The sequence below is a fragment of the Brassica napus genome, chromosome C8, assembly GCF_020379485.1.
Source record: "Brassica napus cultivar Da-Ae chromosome C8, Da-Ae, whole genome shotgun sequence".
NCBI classification, from domain to species: Eukaryota; Viridiplantae; Streptophyta; class Magnoliopsida; order Brassicales; family Brassicaceae; genus Brassica; species Brassica napus.
Genome location: NC_063451.1, coordinates 25,558,398 through 25,578,418, shown reverse-complemented (window position 1 = coordinate 25,578,418; position 20,021 = coordinate 25,558,398). Strand labels below are relative to the sequence as shown.

The 20,021-nt window shown below is 36.3% G+C and overlaps 3 protein-coding genes and 1 pseudogene across 6 annotated transcripts; 2 read left to right on the top strand and 2 right to left on the bottom strand.

Moving 5' to 3' along the window:
* Nucleotides 1–7,272: 7,272 nt before the first annotated feature.
* Nucleotides 7,273–9,429, top strand: LOC106364435. The gene has a single exon (XM_013804015.3). The coding sequence runs from the start codon at nt 7,956–7,958 to the stop codon at nt 8,595–8,597; it is 642 nt and encodes a 213-aa protein (XP_013659469.1). The 5' UTR covers nt 7,273–7,955; the 3' UTR covers nt 8,598–9,429.
* Nucleotides 9,430–10,317: 888 nt separating this feature from the next.
* Nucleotides 10,318–11,001, top strand: LOC106364437 (annotated as a pseudogene).
* Nucleotides 11,002–11,310: 309 nt separating this feature from the next.
* LOC106364436 (PLASMODESMATA CALLOSE-BINDING PROTEIN 4-like) lies at nt 11,311–12,732 on the bottom strand. The gene is made up of 3 exons (XM_013804016.3): nt 11,990–12,732; nt 11,757–11,916; nt 11,311–11,656 (listed from the first exon to the last, which is right to left on the bottom strand). The coding sequence occupies exons 1-3, from the start codon at nt 12,681–12,683 to the stop codon at nt 11,449–11,451; spliced, it is 1,062 nt and encodes a 353-aa protein (XP_013659470.1). The 5' UTR covers nt 12,684–12,732; the 3' UTR covers nt 11,311–11,448.
* Nucleotides 12,733–13,348: 616 nt separating this feature from the next.
* Nucleotides 13,349–17,106, bottom strand: LOC106366834 (serine/threonine-protein kinase haspin homolog). Of its 4 annotated transcripts, none has more exons than XM_013806497.3 (15): nt 16,998–17,106; nt 16,780–16,903; nt 16,604–16,690; nt 16,359–16,446; nt 15,630–16,243; nt 15,362–15,485; nt 14,979–15,088; nt 14,771–14,879; nt 14,568–14,660; nt 14,423–14,484; nt 14,194–14,324; nt 14,047–14,117; nt 13,906–13,958; nt 13,742–13,808; nt 13,349–13,650 (listed from the first exon to the last, which is right to left on the bottom strand). In XM_013806497.3, the coding sequence occupies exons 1-15, from the start codon at nt 17,008–17,010 to the stop codon at nt 13,525–13,527; spliced, it is 1,872 nt and encodes a 623-aa protein (XP_013661951.1). In that variant the 5' UTR covers nt 17,011–17,106; the 3' UTR covers nt 13,349–13,524. The 4 variants fall into 4 exon arrangements, with proteins under 4 accessions (XP_013661951.1, XP_013661953.1, XP_013661949.1 ...); XM_013806499.3 differs by having other exon boundaries at nt 16,604–16,684; XM_013806495.3 differs by having other exon boundaries at nt 16,780–16,921; nt 16,998–17,087.
* Nucleotides 17,107–20,021: the final 2,915 nt, after the last annotated feature.

Below are 20,021 nucleotides of genomic sequence, written 5' to 3'. Positions count from 1 at the left end.
TTTCCACTAAGTCGTCCTATTTCCTTGAACATGCTTGGGACAGTAACATGATATGTTGCTCTCTCCCCTCTATCATCATGCCGAGCAGGTCTTCGGTGTTTTGTATGCACTTCTGGTGGAAAATAATTTTCAGCAAAGATTGCAGTTTCTTCATTGATCACCTGTGCCACTATAGATCATTCCACCATACTTTGATTTTTGACCATCTTCTTCAGATAATGATTTTTGACCATCTTCTTCAGATGATGCATATAACGCTCAAAAATATACATCCATCTGTACTGCACAGGACCACCAAGTTCCAATTCTCTTGCGAGACGAATAGCAAGATGTTCTATTACATCAAAGAATGATGGAGGAAATATCTTCTCAAGGTTGCACATGCTGACTGGTGCGTTTGTCTTCAAATTATTAATACCCTCTTCAGTCACTACTCTGCTGCATAAGTCGCAGAAGAAAACACTAATCCCTACATAGATAAAAGACATATATAATTTTCGTAAGTATTAAGTTTTTATAAGCATAATTGTTAAATATAAAAACAAATTAAATTGTAAAAATATAAGATACCTGCAATTGCTTCATGAACATTACGTGGCAATAATGCTGAAAAAGCAAACGGAAGGAGGCGCTGCATAATTACATGACAATCATGACTCTTCAAGCCAGTAAACTTTCATTCGCTTCTATCAACGCAGTTCACCAAATTTGATGCATATCCGTCAGGAAATTTCACTTTATCTGTAATCCAATCAAAGAACTCTTCATTTCTAGCACCATCCAGCCGATAAATGGGAAAATGGGCCGTACCATTCTCATCAACGTGAAGTTCAGAACGATCACAGATATCGACTAAATCCAACCTTGACTTCAAATTATCTTTCGTTTTACCTTGGATGTTAAGGACTGTGTTCATTAGATTGTCGAAGAAGTTCTTCTCAATATGCATGACACTAAATTGTGCCGCAATACATGACTCTCCCAATATGGCAGATCCCAGAAAATACTCTTTTTGTGCCAGTTATGTAGCTCTCCAACCGCACTGACTCGAATGTTTTCATGTCCACCTACATCTGGCGTCCTTTCTGCATCAAAAATACCTAAACTGCTTCAACAAATCTTTTCCACTAACTTCCTCAGGTGGACCATCAAACACCTGATTGTTCTTCGTAAACGAAGTCTTACTCCTGCGGTATGGATGATCAGGTGGTAGAAATCGTCTGTGACAGTCAAACCAACATGTTTTCCTTCCGTTCTTTAGTTGGAAAGCATCTGTGTCATCTTGACAGTATGGACATGATAGCCTCCCATGTGTTGTCCATCCAGATAACATACCATATGCTGGAAAGTCACTTATTGTCCACATAAATACTGCCCGCATCTGAAAGTTTTCTTTGCATGAAACATCGTATGTCTCAAAACCATGCGCCCATAGTTGTTGCAACTCATATATCAGTGGTTGAAGAAACACATCTAGTGATCTTTTAGGATGATCTGGTCCGGGGACGAGAATTGAGAGAAACAAAAACTCTCGTCGCATGCACAAGCTCGGCCGTAAGTTGTACGGTGTCACAATAACTGGCCATAGAGAATACTGTCTTCCATGCTTTCCAAATGGGCTGAAACCATCAGTAGATAATCCAAGATAAACATTTCTTCTCTCTTCCGCAAATTCTGGATATGTTGACTGGAAATGTTTCCAAGCCTTCGCATCTGAAGGATGTCTAATCTCACCATTTGTGGAATGCTCTGCATGCCATCTCATTGCTTTTGATGTGCGCTCACACTGATACAACCTCTTCAATCTTTCCGTCAAAGGCAAATACCACATTCTTTTGAATGGGATCAGAACTTTTCCCCTCGTCTCCTGATAACAAGGTTTCCCACAAAATTTGCATACATTCCGTGTCTCATCCGCTCTTCAGTAGATCATGCAGTTGTCAATACATACATCTATCACTTCATACGGTAGTTGAAGACCGGCAACAAGTTTCTGAACCTCGTAGTATGAACCCGGTGCAAGGTTATCCTCAGGTAGAATACCTTTGACAAAATCAGTAATCGCATCCATACATTCTTCAGCCAAATTATAGTATGTCTTAATACCCATTAATCTAGTTGCAGATGATAAGACTGAATGACCATCTCTACAATTTTGATACAAAGGTTGTTTTTCTGCATCCAACATGTCAAAAAATCTCCTAGATTCGGGATTTGGTTCTTCCCCTCTATAATGATCATGTACCATCTGCTCAGTACCTACACCATATTCTATATCCGTTCTAGATTCTTCTAACCTAATATCAGGCTGAAGTTCACTAACAGGTTGAGGTTCGCTAGTACTACCATATTCATAACCAGTTTCCCCATGAAGGTACCAAACTTTATAATTACGTGAAAACCCTTTCATATACAAATGAGTCCAAACATCAAATTCTTTTATAACCTTATTATTATTGCAAGTAGAGCATGAACATCTTAACATACCACTTTTTGCATCCGGTTGCTGTTGAACAAGCCTCATGAATTCTCCAATCCCTTGAACGTATTCTTCCGTAAGCAAATTGGTGGTCGGATCGAAATGAGGTTTATCCATCCACGAACGATAATAAACTTCTGAAGACATGATTTTCACGGAATTGTTATGACTAAAGAGAATGAAGAGAGAATGAAGTGTGAATGAGGAGGGGTTGTATTTATAGGAAATTGCTTACGGTCCTCCGACGACTTTCCGACGAAATTCCGACGGATGTAAAGCAGTCCGTCGGAATTCCGTCGGTATTATCCAATCTCAAACGGCTATATAACGGTCATATATATTTGTCGGCAACGGTCACATGGTTCGTCGGAAATTCGTCGGAAAATTCCGACGGAATTCCGACGACTATACTGTTAATCGGAATGTCGTCAGAAATTCGTCGGAATATACCGACGAACTTCCGACGACTACAACAGTTACATTTTTTATCGGAATGTCGTCGAAAAGTCGTCGGAAAATTCCGAAGACCCTTGTTTCGTCGGAATTCCGTCGGAAATGGCCGACGGAATTCCGACGACTTCAAATTTTTGGATTTCGTCGGAAATTGATCGGTAATCCGTCACAAACTTCCGACGACATTGATGTCCGTCGGAACCTCCGTCGGAATTCGACGTGTTTTCTTGTAGTGACTGACATGGCCAAAACTAATACTATTTACTAGAGCGGTCGAAGCGCTATAAGTAAATTATTTACAATGAGACTGGAACAATTAAAGTAACCCATTAGATCGTGGGTAGACAATAGGAATGAAGACAAGGAAGAGTTGTTTGTTGTCGTCATGAAAGACTGCTGCAATGAATTAAAAGCAAATGCTAAATGAGGACTAGATCTTTGTGAAGAAGAACGCATCAATTAAAGGAAATAATGGGAAATGTTCATAACCAGCAAGAAATTGACACCATTGGTTAGTATTTTCAGAAATTATTAAATGAAGTAAAACTGCTACATAATTAGAAAAATTGCTTTAAAAACATGGTTTCTTTTGCAGATGTATGAGAATAATTAAGTATCTTTTGTTTGCTTTATACATTTTTTATTTAATTGACTCACTTCTCTTTGGGATTTTTTTCTCTTTTTTGCCTTAAAACCAGTCATAATAGAGAGGGTATATTCTTTGTACATTCAACCCAAACTTTCCCTCAAATATTCACATGTTGCGTTTTTGTAGTTTTCTTACGTTATCTAGAGACGGCCACTCGTTAGACTCTTACCGTTTATCCATTTGTTTATTGGGACCCAATCGTGGATTTAAATCTTGAACACAAAGTATATATACATGCTATATCTATATGTTTTCATATATAACGTAACGATGTTAAAATTAGTTATCTATTTGATTCTTGTAGACTTGCATTTAGATATAGTATATGTAACACTCTCCTACAGAATTCAGAAATCTACTAATGGAATTATTTGTTACATCCACATATTATGAAGCCCTTAACGAGTAAATTAATATACATTGTTGAATGTCATTGTTCATGCATGAGCTTAAAAAGAAAACTCGTTATAATGATGATCCCTTGTCATACAAATAAGCAAAACCAACATGCATGTCGACGCATCATCAAATACAATAAAACAAGATAAAACAAATGGACTAGTGGTTTTATTGTAGAATATCTCGAACCTAAGCTGTCAGAAGATACTTCGAGTTAAACAATTCACCAAATGATTAATTATAAGAAACGCATATAATATATGGAAAGACTTTGCAATTGCAGGGAGTTCCTTTTTAATTACTCAGTAAACTAATAATCTAATGTCAATCAACACGTTCTTGGAGTATATCATGGAAAAGAAAACATTATGTTAACTTCACTATATAATATTAGTATCCCCTAAAAAATGGAACATATTCGATTAGGATTGTGCATTATTGAGACCCATCATTTGATCATCATCGATCATGATTATACGACAATCATGCATATATATCCGCCGCAGCCCTTCCATTATATGCAAACCATATCAAAATTCAGATTATTTAGGCGTTGATTTTGATTTGATTAGGAGCATGCATCTTTATTCGTTGTTTCCAACTTTTCAGTCTAATCTCAACAGGAAGATGTCCTTTACCCCTTAATGTTTTTTTCTCTTCAATATTTCAGTGATTTTCTAAAATTTATACATGTTTAAATTATGATAGTACATGCAACAATATGAGAACAAATTTCAACAATTTTTAATCTCACGATTAACGCAGGATTTGTAATTTATATCCCATCATAATTAAATATATAATAGAGGTGATTTTCTTATATGTATATATGTAAATGCATACATAAACATAAAATACAACACATAACCATTTTTGTTTTTCATTTAACGAACCCTTGTTTCGGCGGTGAATGATCGAATAATTTGCATGGTTGTTCTTCGTGCACTAGAATAGAAGTTTAATATTTTAGCTTACACTGGAAGTATAAATGTATAATCATATATACAACTTAAACAAAAACACACATATTAGAACATTTGAGCTGCTCTCACAACTCAATCCTCCTCAGTCACAGAGTCACTCCTCTCATATTTTCCAATTGTTAAAAAGCTAACTATCCACTCGAAGTAGAGAAGTGAAAAAGGATTACGTGACGTCTGTCGTTGTCGTTAATTTGTCATTGTCACAACTCACGCAGATTATAAAATCTTCGCCGACAAAAAAAAAGGAGAAGAGGTTCTACACCCTACACGACTACACGTCTATTAGGGTTTCAATATTTGTATGAAAATTTAACAAACGAATATTAGATGATTCGACGGCGCTTTTAGTTTCGATGTACGTTGGCACTTGGCAACCAAAATTAAACTAATTAACCAATGCTTAAAAAGAAAGCACTGGCATGCACAGTAGAATTTGTAGTCTACATTGCACTACTAATAATTTACTCTGTTTTTTTGTTTCTGGATTCTCTTGATCAAACATATTTATGTAGAAAAGTCGTTATCTGAAACTTAAAAGTGGATACAGAATAAATAAATAAATAAGGCCAGAACTGAAAGTGATTGTGTCGTCGTCTAAGATGATTTTTCTTCCCCAATTTTAATGATTTTTTGGAATTTGAATAAATTTCATCTCTCAGAGCCACTTGTAACTATGGAAGTAAAAAAACTATGAAAGTAAGTATAATAAAAAATAATTGTAAATATTTTGTAAGAAAAATTAGGGGACATGAGATGGCGATAGCAAAGCCTAATTATTATTAATTTTCGTAGCTCCTACTTAATTTTCATACATGATACATCAATGATCAATGCATCTGTTGTTTACTGTGTACAGTATATAGTTTTCTATAATTAGGAGATTTAGACAAAAGTCTAAAAGATTAACCATCAGCGGATTTAACCAACTAACGAAAATATGCATCCAATTAAGGTTTGTGAAAGTGCTAAATATTTAATCAAGTACTTCTACAACGAATCAACGATGTTGATGGAAGATTTTGATAATTTTTAATAAGAATTTATTAATTGGACATAGAGAAAGGGACCTATTAGAAAGTTGATTACATTTTAGATTAAGAGGATGAAGTCATAGAGAAAGAGAGAGGGGTCCCAGTGAGAAATGACCTTAATTGTATACCATCTTAATTGGCCCGTTTAGCATTAATCCTATCATCAAGTAAACATTAGCACATGCATGCACTTATACTAAGGACCCTTTTATTATTTTATGTTTGAATAATTTTTGTAAAGTTTATCCCCATTTCATTAATTAAAAAGTAATGCATCATAATAATTATACTTATGTCTCATTAAGTATTTATTCAAGACTTCGATTTCACGTTGTTAATTACTGTTGATTTAGCTTGGCATCCATCAGTTTTTCCGATTAGTATCTTTGAGGATTTAATGAATTCATACTCTAGTTGAGTTCTGAGATGAGTTATAGTATACAATAGATCGAGTTGATTTCTCATATTTTTTAAAAGTGTATCATGGGATAATATTTATTTTGATGATACATATATACTACACTTTTAAAGTATTCATTTATTTAAATTTGCAGTTTGTAGTGAAAAGTATTCGTGTAAATTATACGGCGGCGAACAAAGATTCTAACCCGTGTGCTTGTGACTTGTGTAATGTTATACTATACGTTTACTAGTTGCTTGCCTCATCTGCTTTTCCCAAATTTATCATTTGATTTGTGTTTTGTGATTTGTGGTGGAGAAAAAAAGATAAAACTTAGAAAAGAAGGCAAACAACATTTCAAGTTTGATTAAACAAGAGAATTAAAAGAGAGCTTGTATGGTTGATTTTCCCTCCAATATGGCCCAATCTAATTGGTAAGACACGAGAGAAGACATAATCATAGATAATCTTGATATATTAGTGTGGCCAAAAGCAAAATGATGTTCAACTTTTCTTTTGCTTTGCGACATTAACACCATTTCCTTCTCTTTCAAGTTTCAATTAAGGGTATAAACCTCTTTTACTTCATTTGTCTCCACCTCTATGCTCCACGTGTCTGTTTCCTATTGCTTGTTGTAACTCATTGGTTACCGCAATTAGTTAGAGCTGTCTTAATCCACCTTCACTAGAAGATATCAGTCGAAATTAGTGAAAGTTCAAACTCTTTTTTGTACCTCTTTTTGCAGAAGACCACCTTTATTAATATCTAAGTTTCTGCTACTTATTATTGTGTATAGTTAATTTGTAAAAAGCCTCACCTAATTAAACGTTGGCAGATTCATTGACAATTTATCACACTAAGAAGTCTATTTGGTGAAAAATATGTTCTTGAGGTGTAAGTAGAGTAGATTAGTAGCACTGAACTCCAGATTGCGTCAAGATTTAAGCAAAGATCAAGACAAGTCATAGGTAAGAAAGTTAATTTATGTTCATTTTAACATTAAGCTTATGCTGGCTGTGTAAAAAACTAAAAAGACATCCCTCGAATGTTTGTGTACATTCTGGACCTGCTACGCTTTCATGATCATTCTGGCTCAGTCATCGGTCACCTTTACATCCCTCGAATGTTTGTGTTCCATTAGATCTACGTGACCTTTTCTTATCTTTTTTTTATGTCTAGTTAGTTTCTTTCTTTGGTGGTTCTACCTCTTGCTCCGAAAGGGTTTGTTTACCTCGTCGGCTTATGATTCCGGAAAGGTTTCATACATTTGCTGGCTTTGTGTAAAACTTGTTTAAATTATGATAATCTACCGGACGACGAAGAAAAAAAAAAGACATCCATCGTACATACACGTTTGGGAAGGGTTCAGTGGATTTTTTTTTGGTGTTTATGTTTTGCCTCGTAAATTAAAATTTTAAAAGCCCAATATGTAAACAATTATACGGCCCAATAAGTTGAGCCCATTTATGACGTCCGTAGTAAATCGTTTAAAAGCCTTGCTCCGACGTCGAAACTTTCTTCCTCCCGATTGCGTTCTTTCCCCAATCGCTGACAGAGACTATGCACCTTCCGTCGTCAACGTCAACGCCGGAGACGGCTGATACAGCGTCGAATTCCACCGTTATATGCCAAGATTGCGGCAGCCAAGATTCGTGGGTCATACACTCTGCACGTCTCCGCGGCGTCCTCCGCTTCTTCTGCACGCACTGCCTCCTCCGCAACCATCCGATGTCGTTTTGCCCCTCGTGCCTAGCCTTCTACGACTCTTCCCCTCCGCATCAGTTTCGCCGCGTCTCTTGCTCAAAATGCGGCTCCCACACTCACATCCACTGCGCCGGCGGCGACGACGTAAGCTCCTCTCCTCCTTACCTCTGTCCTCCTTGCCTGAACCCTAGTTCGTTCTCATTCTTCCGTCCGATCGTCGACGCTAACGGCGTTCGATTCTTGGATAAGTCCCTCTCGGAGGCTTTCTTGTGCGCCGCCAAGATCTCGGCTTTTTCGATGAGCAGGGCCGTGTTTGTGGCTAATTTGGAAGCTGAGCTGAAGGGGAGAGAGTGTGCGGTTGCGAAGAAGAGAGAGCGCGAGGCTCTTGAGGATGTTGTAAAGCTCTACGAGAAGGCGAGGTTGGCTATTCAGAAGCTTAGAGAAGGCTCCGTTGAGATCTCCGGTGATTATCAGAAACCGAAACAGAGTTTTGCATAGTGATAGAGAGGTCTGGCCAAGATATTCAAGAAAAGTGAATAGATATGATAAAGTTGAAGCCTTTTCGTCTAAAGAAGTTTTCAAGCTGAGCAGATTCTGATTTAGAGTTCAATGTAGAGTATGCAAGTCTTTTTTTTTTTTTTTTTCAGTTTCTTGTTTGTTCGTTTACTATGTGTAGGAATCTTTTGAACTGTCAAGTGTTGAATACTAACGAAGTTCTTAGTCCTATGTATCTGGTGATGGATTGGGAATCATGAGTGTTGTGATGTTGAGCACATGATTCTTAGGAATGGATGTGAATCATGTAGTGAACACATTACGCTTAGAATAGTGTCTTTGCTTCTGTAGCAGTGAACTCAACTTCTTCACGTTCTCAGCACTTAACTTACAAGAACTACCAAATAAATTGATTCAGAATAGAGTATCAATTAAATGTATAAGAGCAAGTCCATTGGTTAGAAACTCTTATGGATTCTAATGAATAAATTAGTAGTTAATTTTGTGATTTGAAAAGTTTAGAACTTCTGGCAGTCTAATTAATTTTTTTTATCGTCTAGTGGGAGAATTTCGTCGAGGTTTCTAATTTTTTTTTTTTTAAGTTAATTATTGGATTTCAGTGGTCATGTTAAATGTCTAAATATGTGTGTGTAGTAGTTAGATAAAACTACTATAAATATGTGCATCCAATTCAATAAGAAAAGAGTTAACAATGTAGACATACTTGTGTTCTCTCTTCTCTCTACAATAAGAAAACAAACCTGAGAGTCAAGAGAGTATGAGTGTGTACTTGTGTGTTATGGTGATACACAAGTGATAACTAAGAGTGAGTGAGTGAACATAAACAGAGAGAGTGAGTGAGCACAGTAACAGAGTAAAAGAAGAGGAGCACAGTTAAATCACAACTCTAGATGATATATGTTGAGAGTTACCTGTCCAGGAGAAAATAATGAATGTAATAGTCTACGTGGCTTTCTAGAATTCAAACGATCCATAAAAATACAAATATACTTTGCCGCGCGATCCAGTCAAAGCCGAAGCAGCACATTTGCTTGTTTCCTCTGTCTCTTTCCTCCTCTGGAGAAATCACAAACTTGAAAGTATATTCGACTCTCTGGGGTTTCTTCTTACTTCCGGTGAGCTGTCAAGCAATGACGACGATGGAGACTAGTGGGGTAGGTTTCAAATTTCGAAAAGGTCACGTTTTTTTTTTCTGGCCTTTATCAGGTTTATTTATTACAGCTCAAGCTTCTTTGTCTCTTTTGCGTATTTCCTAGCTCTGTTACAGGATTTAATTCACGTTCTTAATTTGAAACTTTTGGTGGGTTTAAACGATGGCAGATTCATTGAAAACTTGTCGCTATGGTGAAAATATGTAAGCTAGAGACTGGATTAGTCGCACTGAACTCTCGAGATTGCGTCAAGCTTTAAACAAGATTAAGACATGTCACAGGGGAGAAACCAAGAAAGTACCTTAATATTCATTTTAACATTAAGCCTCTGCTGGCTGTGTAACATTAGGGGGGGGGGTTTGGGAGGGTTTAGTGGACTTTTTGGTTTAGTTTCTCTCTTGTAAATTTGATTTTTAAGCCCAATAGATAAACAATTATACGGCCCAATAAGCTGAGCCCATTATGACCTCCTTAATAAATCGAATAATCTTTTCTTGGTCATCAAGAATCTAAAACCTTTCTTCCTCTCAATTGCTTAAACCCTATCCAATATGAACCTCCCGTCGTCAACGTCAACTTCTGAGACGGCTGACTCATCCTCGTATTCCAACGAGACATGAGACTATTTCGGCAGCCAAGATTCTTGGGTCATACACCCAGCACGTCTCCGCGGCGTCCCCCGCTTCTTCTGCACGCACTGCCTCCTCCGCAGCCATCCGACGTCGTTTTTCCCCACCTGCTACGATTCTTCTCCGCCACGGCATCAGTCTCGCCGCGTCTCTTGCTCCCACTGAGGCTCCTACACTCACATCCAATGCGCCGGCGACGACGACGCAGTTTCCACTCGTTACCTCTGTCCTCCTTGCCGGGACCCTATCTCCTTCTCCTTCTTCCGTCCTTTCGTCGACACCAACGGCGTTCGCTGCTTGGATAAATCCCTCTCCGAAGCTTTGGTATGTGCCTCCAAGATCGCCGCTTTTTCTATGAACAGGGCCGTGTGTGCCTTTAAAATGGAAGCTGAACGGAAGGGGAAAGAGGGTGCCGTGGCGAAGAAGAGAGCGCGTGAGGCTCTTGAGTATTTCGTTAAGCTCTACGAGAAGGCGAGGTCGGATGTTGACAAGCTTAGAGAAGCCTCCTTTGAGCTCTCCGGCGGTGATCAAGAGCAGAAACCGAAACAGAGTCTTGCCTCGAATGGCTATTTGAAAGTGAAAGAGAACTCGGCAATGAAAGAATAGTGAAGGTGATCTTATTTATTTATTTATTTTCAGTTTCTTGTTGCTTACGTTTACTATGTTTAGGAATCTTTTGAACTGTCAAGTGTTGAATCCTAACTAAGTTTTTCTTCCTATGTATCTGTGTCTGACAAAACCCTACAATCTAGTGATGACGTGACCACGTATGACAGCATGAAGATGATCCTTTTAGCAACCAAAACTTCTGGGACAAATCAGGTTTCAAGGTTGTTGTCTCCATGTCTCCTTTTCTAGGCGTTGAACTAGAGAAGAAATCATTTTACATCATATTAAAGTAGATAGACCGTATCCTACAATGTATGAGCGTTGAACCAAACATATTTATAAATGTCTTACATTCCTAACTTCTTCTTCGTACTGATACGAAATGAGCTTGAAATTGAGCATAACTATGTCATAAAACTAATTCAACTTCTGTATATTCTATTTCTAATGAAATAGCACTGCATGAAGAATCAATGATACCACCATAATATGAGCAGAGTGAATCTGCAAGTTGGTTGAGTCTGATGGTGTTGGATTGTTACCATTAGGTGAACCATCAAACCCGTAAACCGCTGAACCTCCTGAGGATGGATTTGGTAGAGTGTTTGATGAAGGATTCGCCGGGTTAAAAACCGCTGGTGGAGTTCCAACCCTTGAATATACAGATAAATAGTTACATTTTCAGTTAGGAAACTCTGAAAGAGGGTTTGAGACAAAAAGAAAAAGAGAGTTGGAAGAAATGTTTTTATTACCCAATTGTCACGCCTCCTGTTGGTGTTATAGGTGTTGGTGTGAGAGGTGGCTGGTTCACTGTTTGTGTTGATGGAGTTGGCGTTGTTGTTCCTACTGGAGTTGACGTTGATGTTGATGAACCAGAACTAGAACCTGTCTGGTAAACGCAAGAACCAGTACCTGTTTTGTAACAAACAATTCAAAACACAGTACAAGCAAAGTGAATCTGCAACGCAGAGTTAGACTCACTTACTTGGGTTAGTGCTAACAACTGAAGCTGCACCACCAAAATCACAGCTTTGAGGAGAAGGATTCTTCTGGTAATAGCTGTTGAAGGCAAACGAGGCATGATTCTGAAGACTGATGGGCGAATAACAGCTGCCTCCTTGCTGTATCTGAGAGCAATCCGCTTTACCGCTTCCACATGCATAGTCAAGAGCCAACTGGAGTGAGGTTTGGGAGGCTCCAGGCTTTGCCACGCACCAGCTTTGTCCTGAAACCGATGGGGAGGTTGAGACAACAGGCGGTGGAATCACAGGAACCGTCCCTGAGGGTTGTGTTGGAGGGTACTGAGTCACTGGGTTGGTGGTCACTGGTGGTGTGAGTGTAGGAGGGACTACTGTGACTGGAGGGTTAAGAGGAAGGGCTGGAGATGGATTTGTGGGGGTTATGGTCACCGGAGGGAATGTAGTAGCCGGTGGTGTAGTTGTAGGGTTTGTTGGGAAGACCGTTGGTGGATTTATGACATCATGAGTTGTTGAGGAACAGAGTGGGACAAGAGAAAGAAACAAGAAGAAGTAACTCTGTTTTGCCGCCATCAGAGCTTGAGGTTGTTTGTTTTTTTTCTTCCCTTCTTTCTTGGGTTTATAAGGAGAACAAAAGCTTTTGAGATTCTTCATGAGAAAATTGGCGGAGAAAAAAGGGATGAAGCTGACTGTACTTAACATGCAAGTGACTAAGAAGAAAAAATAAAGAGAAAAAGATGTTTGCTTTGCTATGAAGTCTTTTGGATTTGGTCACTGACTAATCTCAATCTGTTTTCTTTTTCTTTTCTTATATATTTTGTACATAGATATAAGCTTTTGCCAAAGAAAGAAAAATCCATTTTTGTCAGACCCGTTTCAGACATGAGCATATGCATAAAGTTCTTGCAAAGTTTTCAAGAAAGAAGCTGCAAATTGGTATAAATATAATATTTTCTCTTATCCAAAAAGGAAGAGATTAAGATCATGAAATTAATTAACCCAATGGTTGATCTCTGCTTAGCTCAGCAAAACCCACAAAGATTTAAAGAAATCATCAAAGCGGAAAGTGATTGAGAAAAGCAGAGAACGTAAAAGCTTTGTTAGCTGTTTCAAGGATTAAATTTACTGTGCTAATTCTAAAGCAAACTTCTCATTTATCCTCTACGCGATTTGAATATTGTTCTTTGTTCTTTAGATAAGAAGATCTATTCATGCAAGTAGGGACAACCCATGTGGAATGGTAGATCTTGATACTTTGTTCTAAAAAGACTACATGGGATCAAAAGCATGTGTACAGACAAAAGCTACCATTAAACTGTTGTCACATACGAACGTTTTATTAGTTCTTCTATTCATCTGAATCTGAATAGATGGAAATCAAGATTGATATTAGATAATGAATCCTTGATAAACAACTTCAAAAGGAAGATTAGGAAATAAGAGCTAAGACACTGTTGATTTTAGTGGTTAGGAAACAGAGTTCCAAGAAAGGGAGAAAGAGAGTGAGATTCTGGTTACTCACTTGTGGGTTTTATTACATTCTTTATGATATTTGGTCCAACAACATGTCTGAGAAGAAAGGATCTGAAAGAGCCTCTTTAGCTGATTTATACTTCTCCATGCGCTGCTTCAGTGACCTCAATTCTCTTTCATCTTTCGAAGACCGCTCCTAAAACATAGACGCAAAGGAAAATCAATAAGCTTTTCTAAGATGAGACAGCTAATAACCAGCTATGTATCCTACAAGACTACAAACTTACGAATGATTTCTTGGTCAGTAAGAGATCCACGAGGTAGATTAACCAGAGAACGTTTGTTCGAGCAAAGCTGTTGTTGGAAGAATAAGAAACAAACCATGGCAAATATAAACATTAGCAAATCATTTAAAGCACACTTCAATTTGGCTTGGGAAAGTTAAACTTACTGTCCTTCCCAGCTATCTTTAGTAACCGCCTTCATCTTTCTATAAGTTTCCGACTGCAATATGACATTATAAGCTTAAATCAATATGACTGCAATATTTCGTAGCTCTTGAAATAACTGAAAGCTTCATTACATTACTTACCTGTTTATCTCCTTTTGGTCCTTTGAAAAGGTAGGGATCAGCAGTAAGGTCCAGAAACAGTATCTTTTCACCTGATCATGGTAGTTAAGCATTAGATAGGATCTCATGGTTTACATTATATCACAGTACTGATAACCAGAAACTCACCTGTATTGATTCTTGAAAGAGTAAAGTCGATTATAGATATCTGTACTCCAAAAGTTTTGACGAAAACTTGTTTCCCCTCGACAATAAAAGGCAGAGTACTCGAGTTATTACGACTTAGAAGAATGTTTCCCCTAAAAAAGAGAAAAAAAAAATCAGGCGAGAGAACACTACTAAGTAGTATACTAAACCCAATTAGTAAACTATATACCAAATTAAATACTAAGCTTACCAGTGAAGATCTCTGTGCTCAAACTCAAAAGCAGCTTCAGCAACAGCCAGGCCAGCGGTGACCTTACATGTGAAATGCACGCTATTAACCAGAACCAAAACTCATTTACTCAATCTGATTAGAAGAAACAGAGCCTATAATTTACCTGAACCAGTAAGCTCCGTGCTTCATCAAAGTTCAAAAGAACGAAGCCTTCAAGGTCTTTGCCACCATGTTCCAGAACAAACATGACATAACACTGGAAGCAAAAACCACACAGCAAATAAACGATATTTTTACAGATTATACAGCATCCTACCTACATAAACAGACCTTTGTGAAATCTAATAAAGTGAAAAGAGTATTAACTTGTTTCTCCGGAAAATCTGGGTGATCATTCTCAGATCCATTTTTTGCATCCCACTCTTCCCATGCTTTTACCAGTATAGGGTCATAGGGACCTTGGCACACTTTTATACTGCAACAACATCATGAGCACAGATACACAAAAGTTCAGTATAAGATTTATAACATAAAGTTACATCTCCAGCTTATTTTAGTTACTGAGAAGACGTACTCTTGAGTTCTTATGAATGTCGGGCACAAATTCTGAGCTTCAGTCTCTTGTTCTCTAAGTTGATTAAGAGTCCAAGAGAGTATCACTTCCTCAAGCAGTTCGTCAGCTCTCTGCAACAAATGAACAAATAATAAGATGTCATTATTATATATGTAGTATTCTCTTCGATTTGCTGTAAGTATATGCATAATATTAACCATCAATGCATTGCTCTAGAGATGATTAACATATTTAAATTATAACCAATGTGTTCTTCTCTACATAGAATTAACTAAACTTGCAGTCACTGACCTCTCCAATATTTCCTCTAATGCTAAAAATGATCCTTTCACTAACTAGAAATTGTATCATTGAGTGCAAAAGAAGTGAGTTAAGAAAAATACCTTCTGTATTTCTCCGTTAACGGTAAAGTCTCCATCGATTGGAACAATTTTGCAGACACTAGGACCAGCTCTAAAAGCCTCCCCATACGTACCTTCACCAATCTTGACAATGCTTTCTGGTTCACTGCAAGTTTGAGTCATGATTATAATCAGCTCAAATTAAACACAACAAGTTAAGAACAGTATATCACAATCCTTAAAGAGGACGTTGTACCACTAGACAAACATCCAGCGCCAGAACATAAAAGGATTCTTTATAGGTCCTTACCAGAATTTGGAGAACACTTCCATGAAGTTTGATGGTCGCATCTGTCCACAGGCGGACAACAGATCAAGAAATGGCTTCTCATAATCCAGATGAGAGGATGCCAGATCAGACGTCAAAGACAGTCGCTTCAGCTCATCTTCAAGGTCGATTTCTTCAGTCTTGATCTTTCTAACAGACTCATCTTCAAAGTCAATTTCCTCTGTCTTGATCTTTGTAACAGGCACATCTTCGGCATCTAAGCTGTCATCACCGCTCTGAATGAGCCTGAAAATTGAACTGTTACTAGCAGAAGCATTTGCTGGGGTTCCTAGAGCCAACACATCAAAGGCAACATCATCAAGTATTGGCTCTAGGCGTGTGGTTGAGTGTGAACTTTCAAGTATCTTAGAGAGTGTGCTTGAAGGACCACAAGGACGATTTAACTTCTTCGAGATCAGCCATTTCTCTAATCGTGTGGCCAGATGCGGCACCTCAGGAACAACTTGCTCACCATTGATCCATGTACTAGCATTCTTGGTCTTGGGAGATGGACTCTCTTCCACAAGCTCAAAAGCATCAACCTCATGAAAATACTCCTTCTCTTTCTGCAAGTCTGGAGCTTTCACACCTTTCCCCTGAGAGAATAGAATATAATGCGTTTATAAAAATCACATTGTGACCATCTTCTAGGAGACAATGAGAATGTTTGTTCAGAGAACACTAGGCTTCATATACAACAACAAAGACTACCTTTGGAATAGCAGGCTTCTTTCTCCTAACATGCTTCTTCTGAGGCTGATTGTTGACATAAGCGCCCACTGCTATACTCTCCCTCCCTCTGCCACAGTTATCAATCCTTTCATCAGTCTACTAAAATTTAAAAAATTGGTGGCACTTCCTTGACATTTCAACGAACATATGGTCTGCACTAATTTCATAGCTAAAAAAAAATGAGAATCACAAGAACGAAATAAGGATTACGCTCAGAATATAACCTGGTGGAAAGGGAACGAGTCCAGCTATCTCTCTTGGGTCCGTTGATGAAACTTGTACGAACACCTTTCACCGACCACGCTCTGTTTCTCCGACACACATGGAAATTAAAACATTGTCAGATCACAGAGCCAAAAACAACAACAAAAGGAAGGTTTTTGTTTTGGTTCAAAATTACAAATTTTCGGCTGCGGAAGGCTTCTCAAGCTTCTTCCTTCTCTGGTAAACTTCGACCTGAGGGACATCTCTGAACCCATCTCCGTCTTCTTCATCGGATCTAATGATATCAGACCAAAGATCAACTGCCACCAAACACCAACCTTTACACATTATACATAATCTCACTTAGAAACTAATAAAAACGAAAATTAAACAATAGGAACTCGATATGTTCACCTCTCTGCCCCATCTCCGATCCTTCTCTGCGCAACGTCGCCGAAGAGACAGGTTTTTGAGTTTTTGAATTAAAGTTTCATGACCTGGAAGGCGGGAGATATTCGTAGGTCTAATTATTTGGACTCTTAATTGGGCCTCTGAATCAAATTTAAAGGCTTATAAATAAGCCCAATATTGGTTTATCTATATTCTGGTATAGACCGTACTGCCCGGTTTCGATTAATTTTACGTAGAACATTGAACTTCTGTTCATAAATTTAAACCGGGATTTTAACCAGACCAAATGATATTCCTTGGTTTATTTTATTTTTTTGAATTGAGAAAATATGTATAAGTGGGAAGATATAAACAGGGGTACAGTAACATAATGCTTATTAGGAGAAAGCAATCAGTGTCGCAAAACCTGTTTTATTATTTGGTTTATTGCAATTGTGTGAAGGATCTATCGTCAATTGGACGTATAAATAATCTCCTAGGGATTTATGAATTGATTTCATACATGTCAATCTCTATAATTATTAAACATTCCCTATACATTATTTGTGAATTGATTTGATACATGTCATCGCCACGTCCAATTTTCTGACATATCTTATAAAAAAATATAACACGGCATTAACATAACTGTGATATGTGCAATTTTTCATATAAAACTTTATAGTTTTTGATGAGAAATTTTAATTATGGCAATGAATATTAATTCATATATCATCATTAATATCAACTTTCAATACAAATATTTATTTTTGGAAAAATTGTGAAAATATATTAATAAACTCATATATTTATTTTTAATATTATAAAATTATAAATATATTTCTTTTTAATATTACATATCTAACAAAATTTTCTCTTAATTTTATAGAATTTGATTTAATATATTTTAACCAAAATAAAAAAATTCCAAGATTATAATTTAAAATACATACAAAATATACATAAATATAAATTTAAATAAAAAATTAATTATTATCTTAATTTTTATACATAATTCAAATTTTTTTAAAATATTTTTAAAATATTTTAAATTTAAAAACTTTTATTTCTGCACATGGTGCACGAAAACATCTAATTATTTGTGAAGTGATTTCACACATGTCATCTCTACAATCATTTTCACCAAAAAAATATGACATGACATATTAAAATTGATGACATGACATACGGCTAAAAGTGACATGGACAACTAAATTTAATGTTGCTTTTAATTTTTGGTAACTTTTGATAATATGGTAATAACTCATAAATTATCATTAAAATAAATCTATTCAAATATGTCATTAAATAATAAGTTAAGAAAAATATAAAATATATTTTAAATTTCAAAATATTATTTAAATATATTTTTATAATCATAAATTTTTTATTATTAAACAATACTTTCAAAATTTTATACAATTTTTTTAAAAAAATTTAAAATTTTAATTGTATTATCATTTGTTTATTTTGATATCTACAAATTTTTGAAATTCTTTTTAGTTATATATTAAAATAATTTATAAAAAAAAATTTATCAATTTTACTTTACACAAGTTAATTTAATATATTTTAACCAAAATAAATAAATAAAAATCTATCGATACTATAATTTTAAATATAACTTAAATATAAATTTAAGTAAATCAAATGATTTATTTTATCTTAATTCTATGTTTAACTAAATTAGTATTTAATATTTAAATTAAAATATTGGTTTAAAAATAAAAAAGTCTTAAATATTAACAAATTTTTATTTTTAAATACAGTTTTAATTTAAAATTTTACCGTTGCACATGGCGTATGAAAACACCTAGGGTGTGACTGGTGACCAAAGGAATGAGGAGGAACACTATGTTCATTAACATTCCTTAAACTTTTTACGTTTCATGAGGAATATATTTTCCTTTTCATTCCTCTTCGTTCCTTTATTTGTATAGAATTATAGAACAAATCAATTCCTCATTACTTTTGATAATGAACCATCATTCCTCATCATTTCTAAAATTTTATTCTCACTCATTCTTTTCTTATCCGTTCCTATTGTTCACACCACTAGTATTACTCCCTGTTCGAAACTACGCTAGGCGCTAGTCGGGCGGCAACCTCGGGCCTAACGAGTTACCGAAAAATCGGGGATAAAGCGGGATATACGCGGGACCTAGTTTTTAATATTTTTTATTTTATTTAATAGTTAAAATTAAATATATAGCATAAATAACATTATAATGTGATAATTTATATATACTCAAATTTATATCAATATTAACTTTAATAAAATCTATTTTTAAAAATATATATGTATATACACAGGCCTTGGCAACAAATAAGGAATTAATTAGAGATTAGTTTTTGTACTTTTATTATAAACATATGCGTATACATATTAACATATGCGTAAAATGTTAAAGATCGGTTGTCTCCTAGTGGTCAAGACCACTGCTATCACGCTGAGCAACCTGGTTTCGACTCCCCATCTGTGCATTTTATTTATTTTCGCATTATAATGTTAAAGTACAAGAGTCCCACATCGTAACGGTTACGGAAGAAAAAGGAAGGGAAATGCGTCTCTATATATTGTGTCTTCTACATGAAATGTATTGTTAAGATATCGGGTTTCAAGTAAAGCCCAAAAAATCTATCTTTATAAATAAAATTATGGGTCAATTTTTACGGGCCGCCTAGTCGGTTTATTGGGCCGATTGGTCGGGTTTTGAGCCGATTAAATAGTTTCCGATTTTATTGACCGATTTGGTCAAAATTGCAGCGGACGAGGTCCGAGTAGCGATTAGACACGCGCCAAGATTGCTAAGCGTCCGCGTTTTTGAACAGGGTATTACTAAAATGAAATGTTGCAAATGAAGGCTTTTTAAATGGTTGGTCGGGCTTTCTCTTTCAGTAATACGTCGATGAACAAAGACTAACCAACCTCTTTCGTAATTTATCCACAACACAAAATATATACTAAAGACTAATAAAGAAGAATTTAATACAATCGAAGCACTCATTGCTGACGTTTACCGCTTTCTAGGCCCAACGCATAAACTT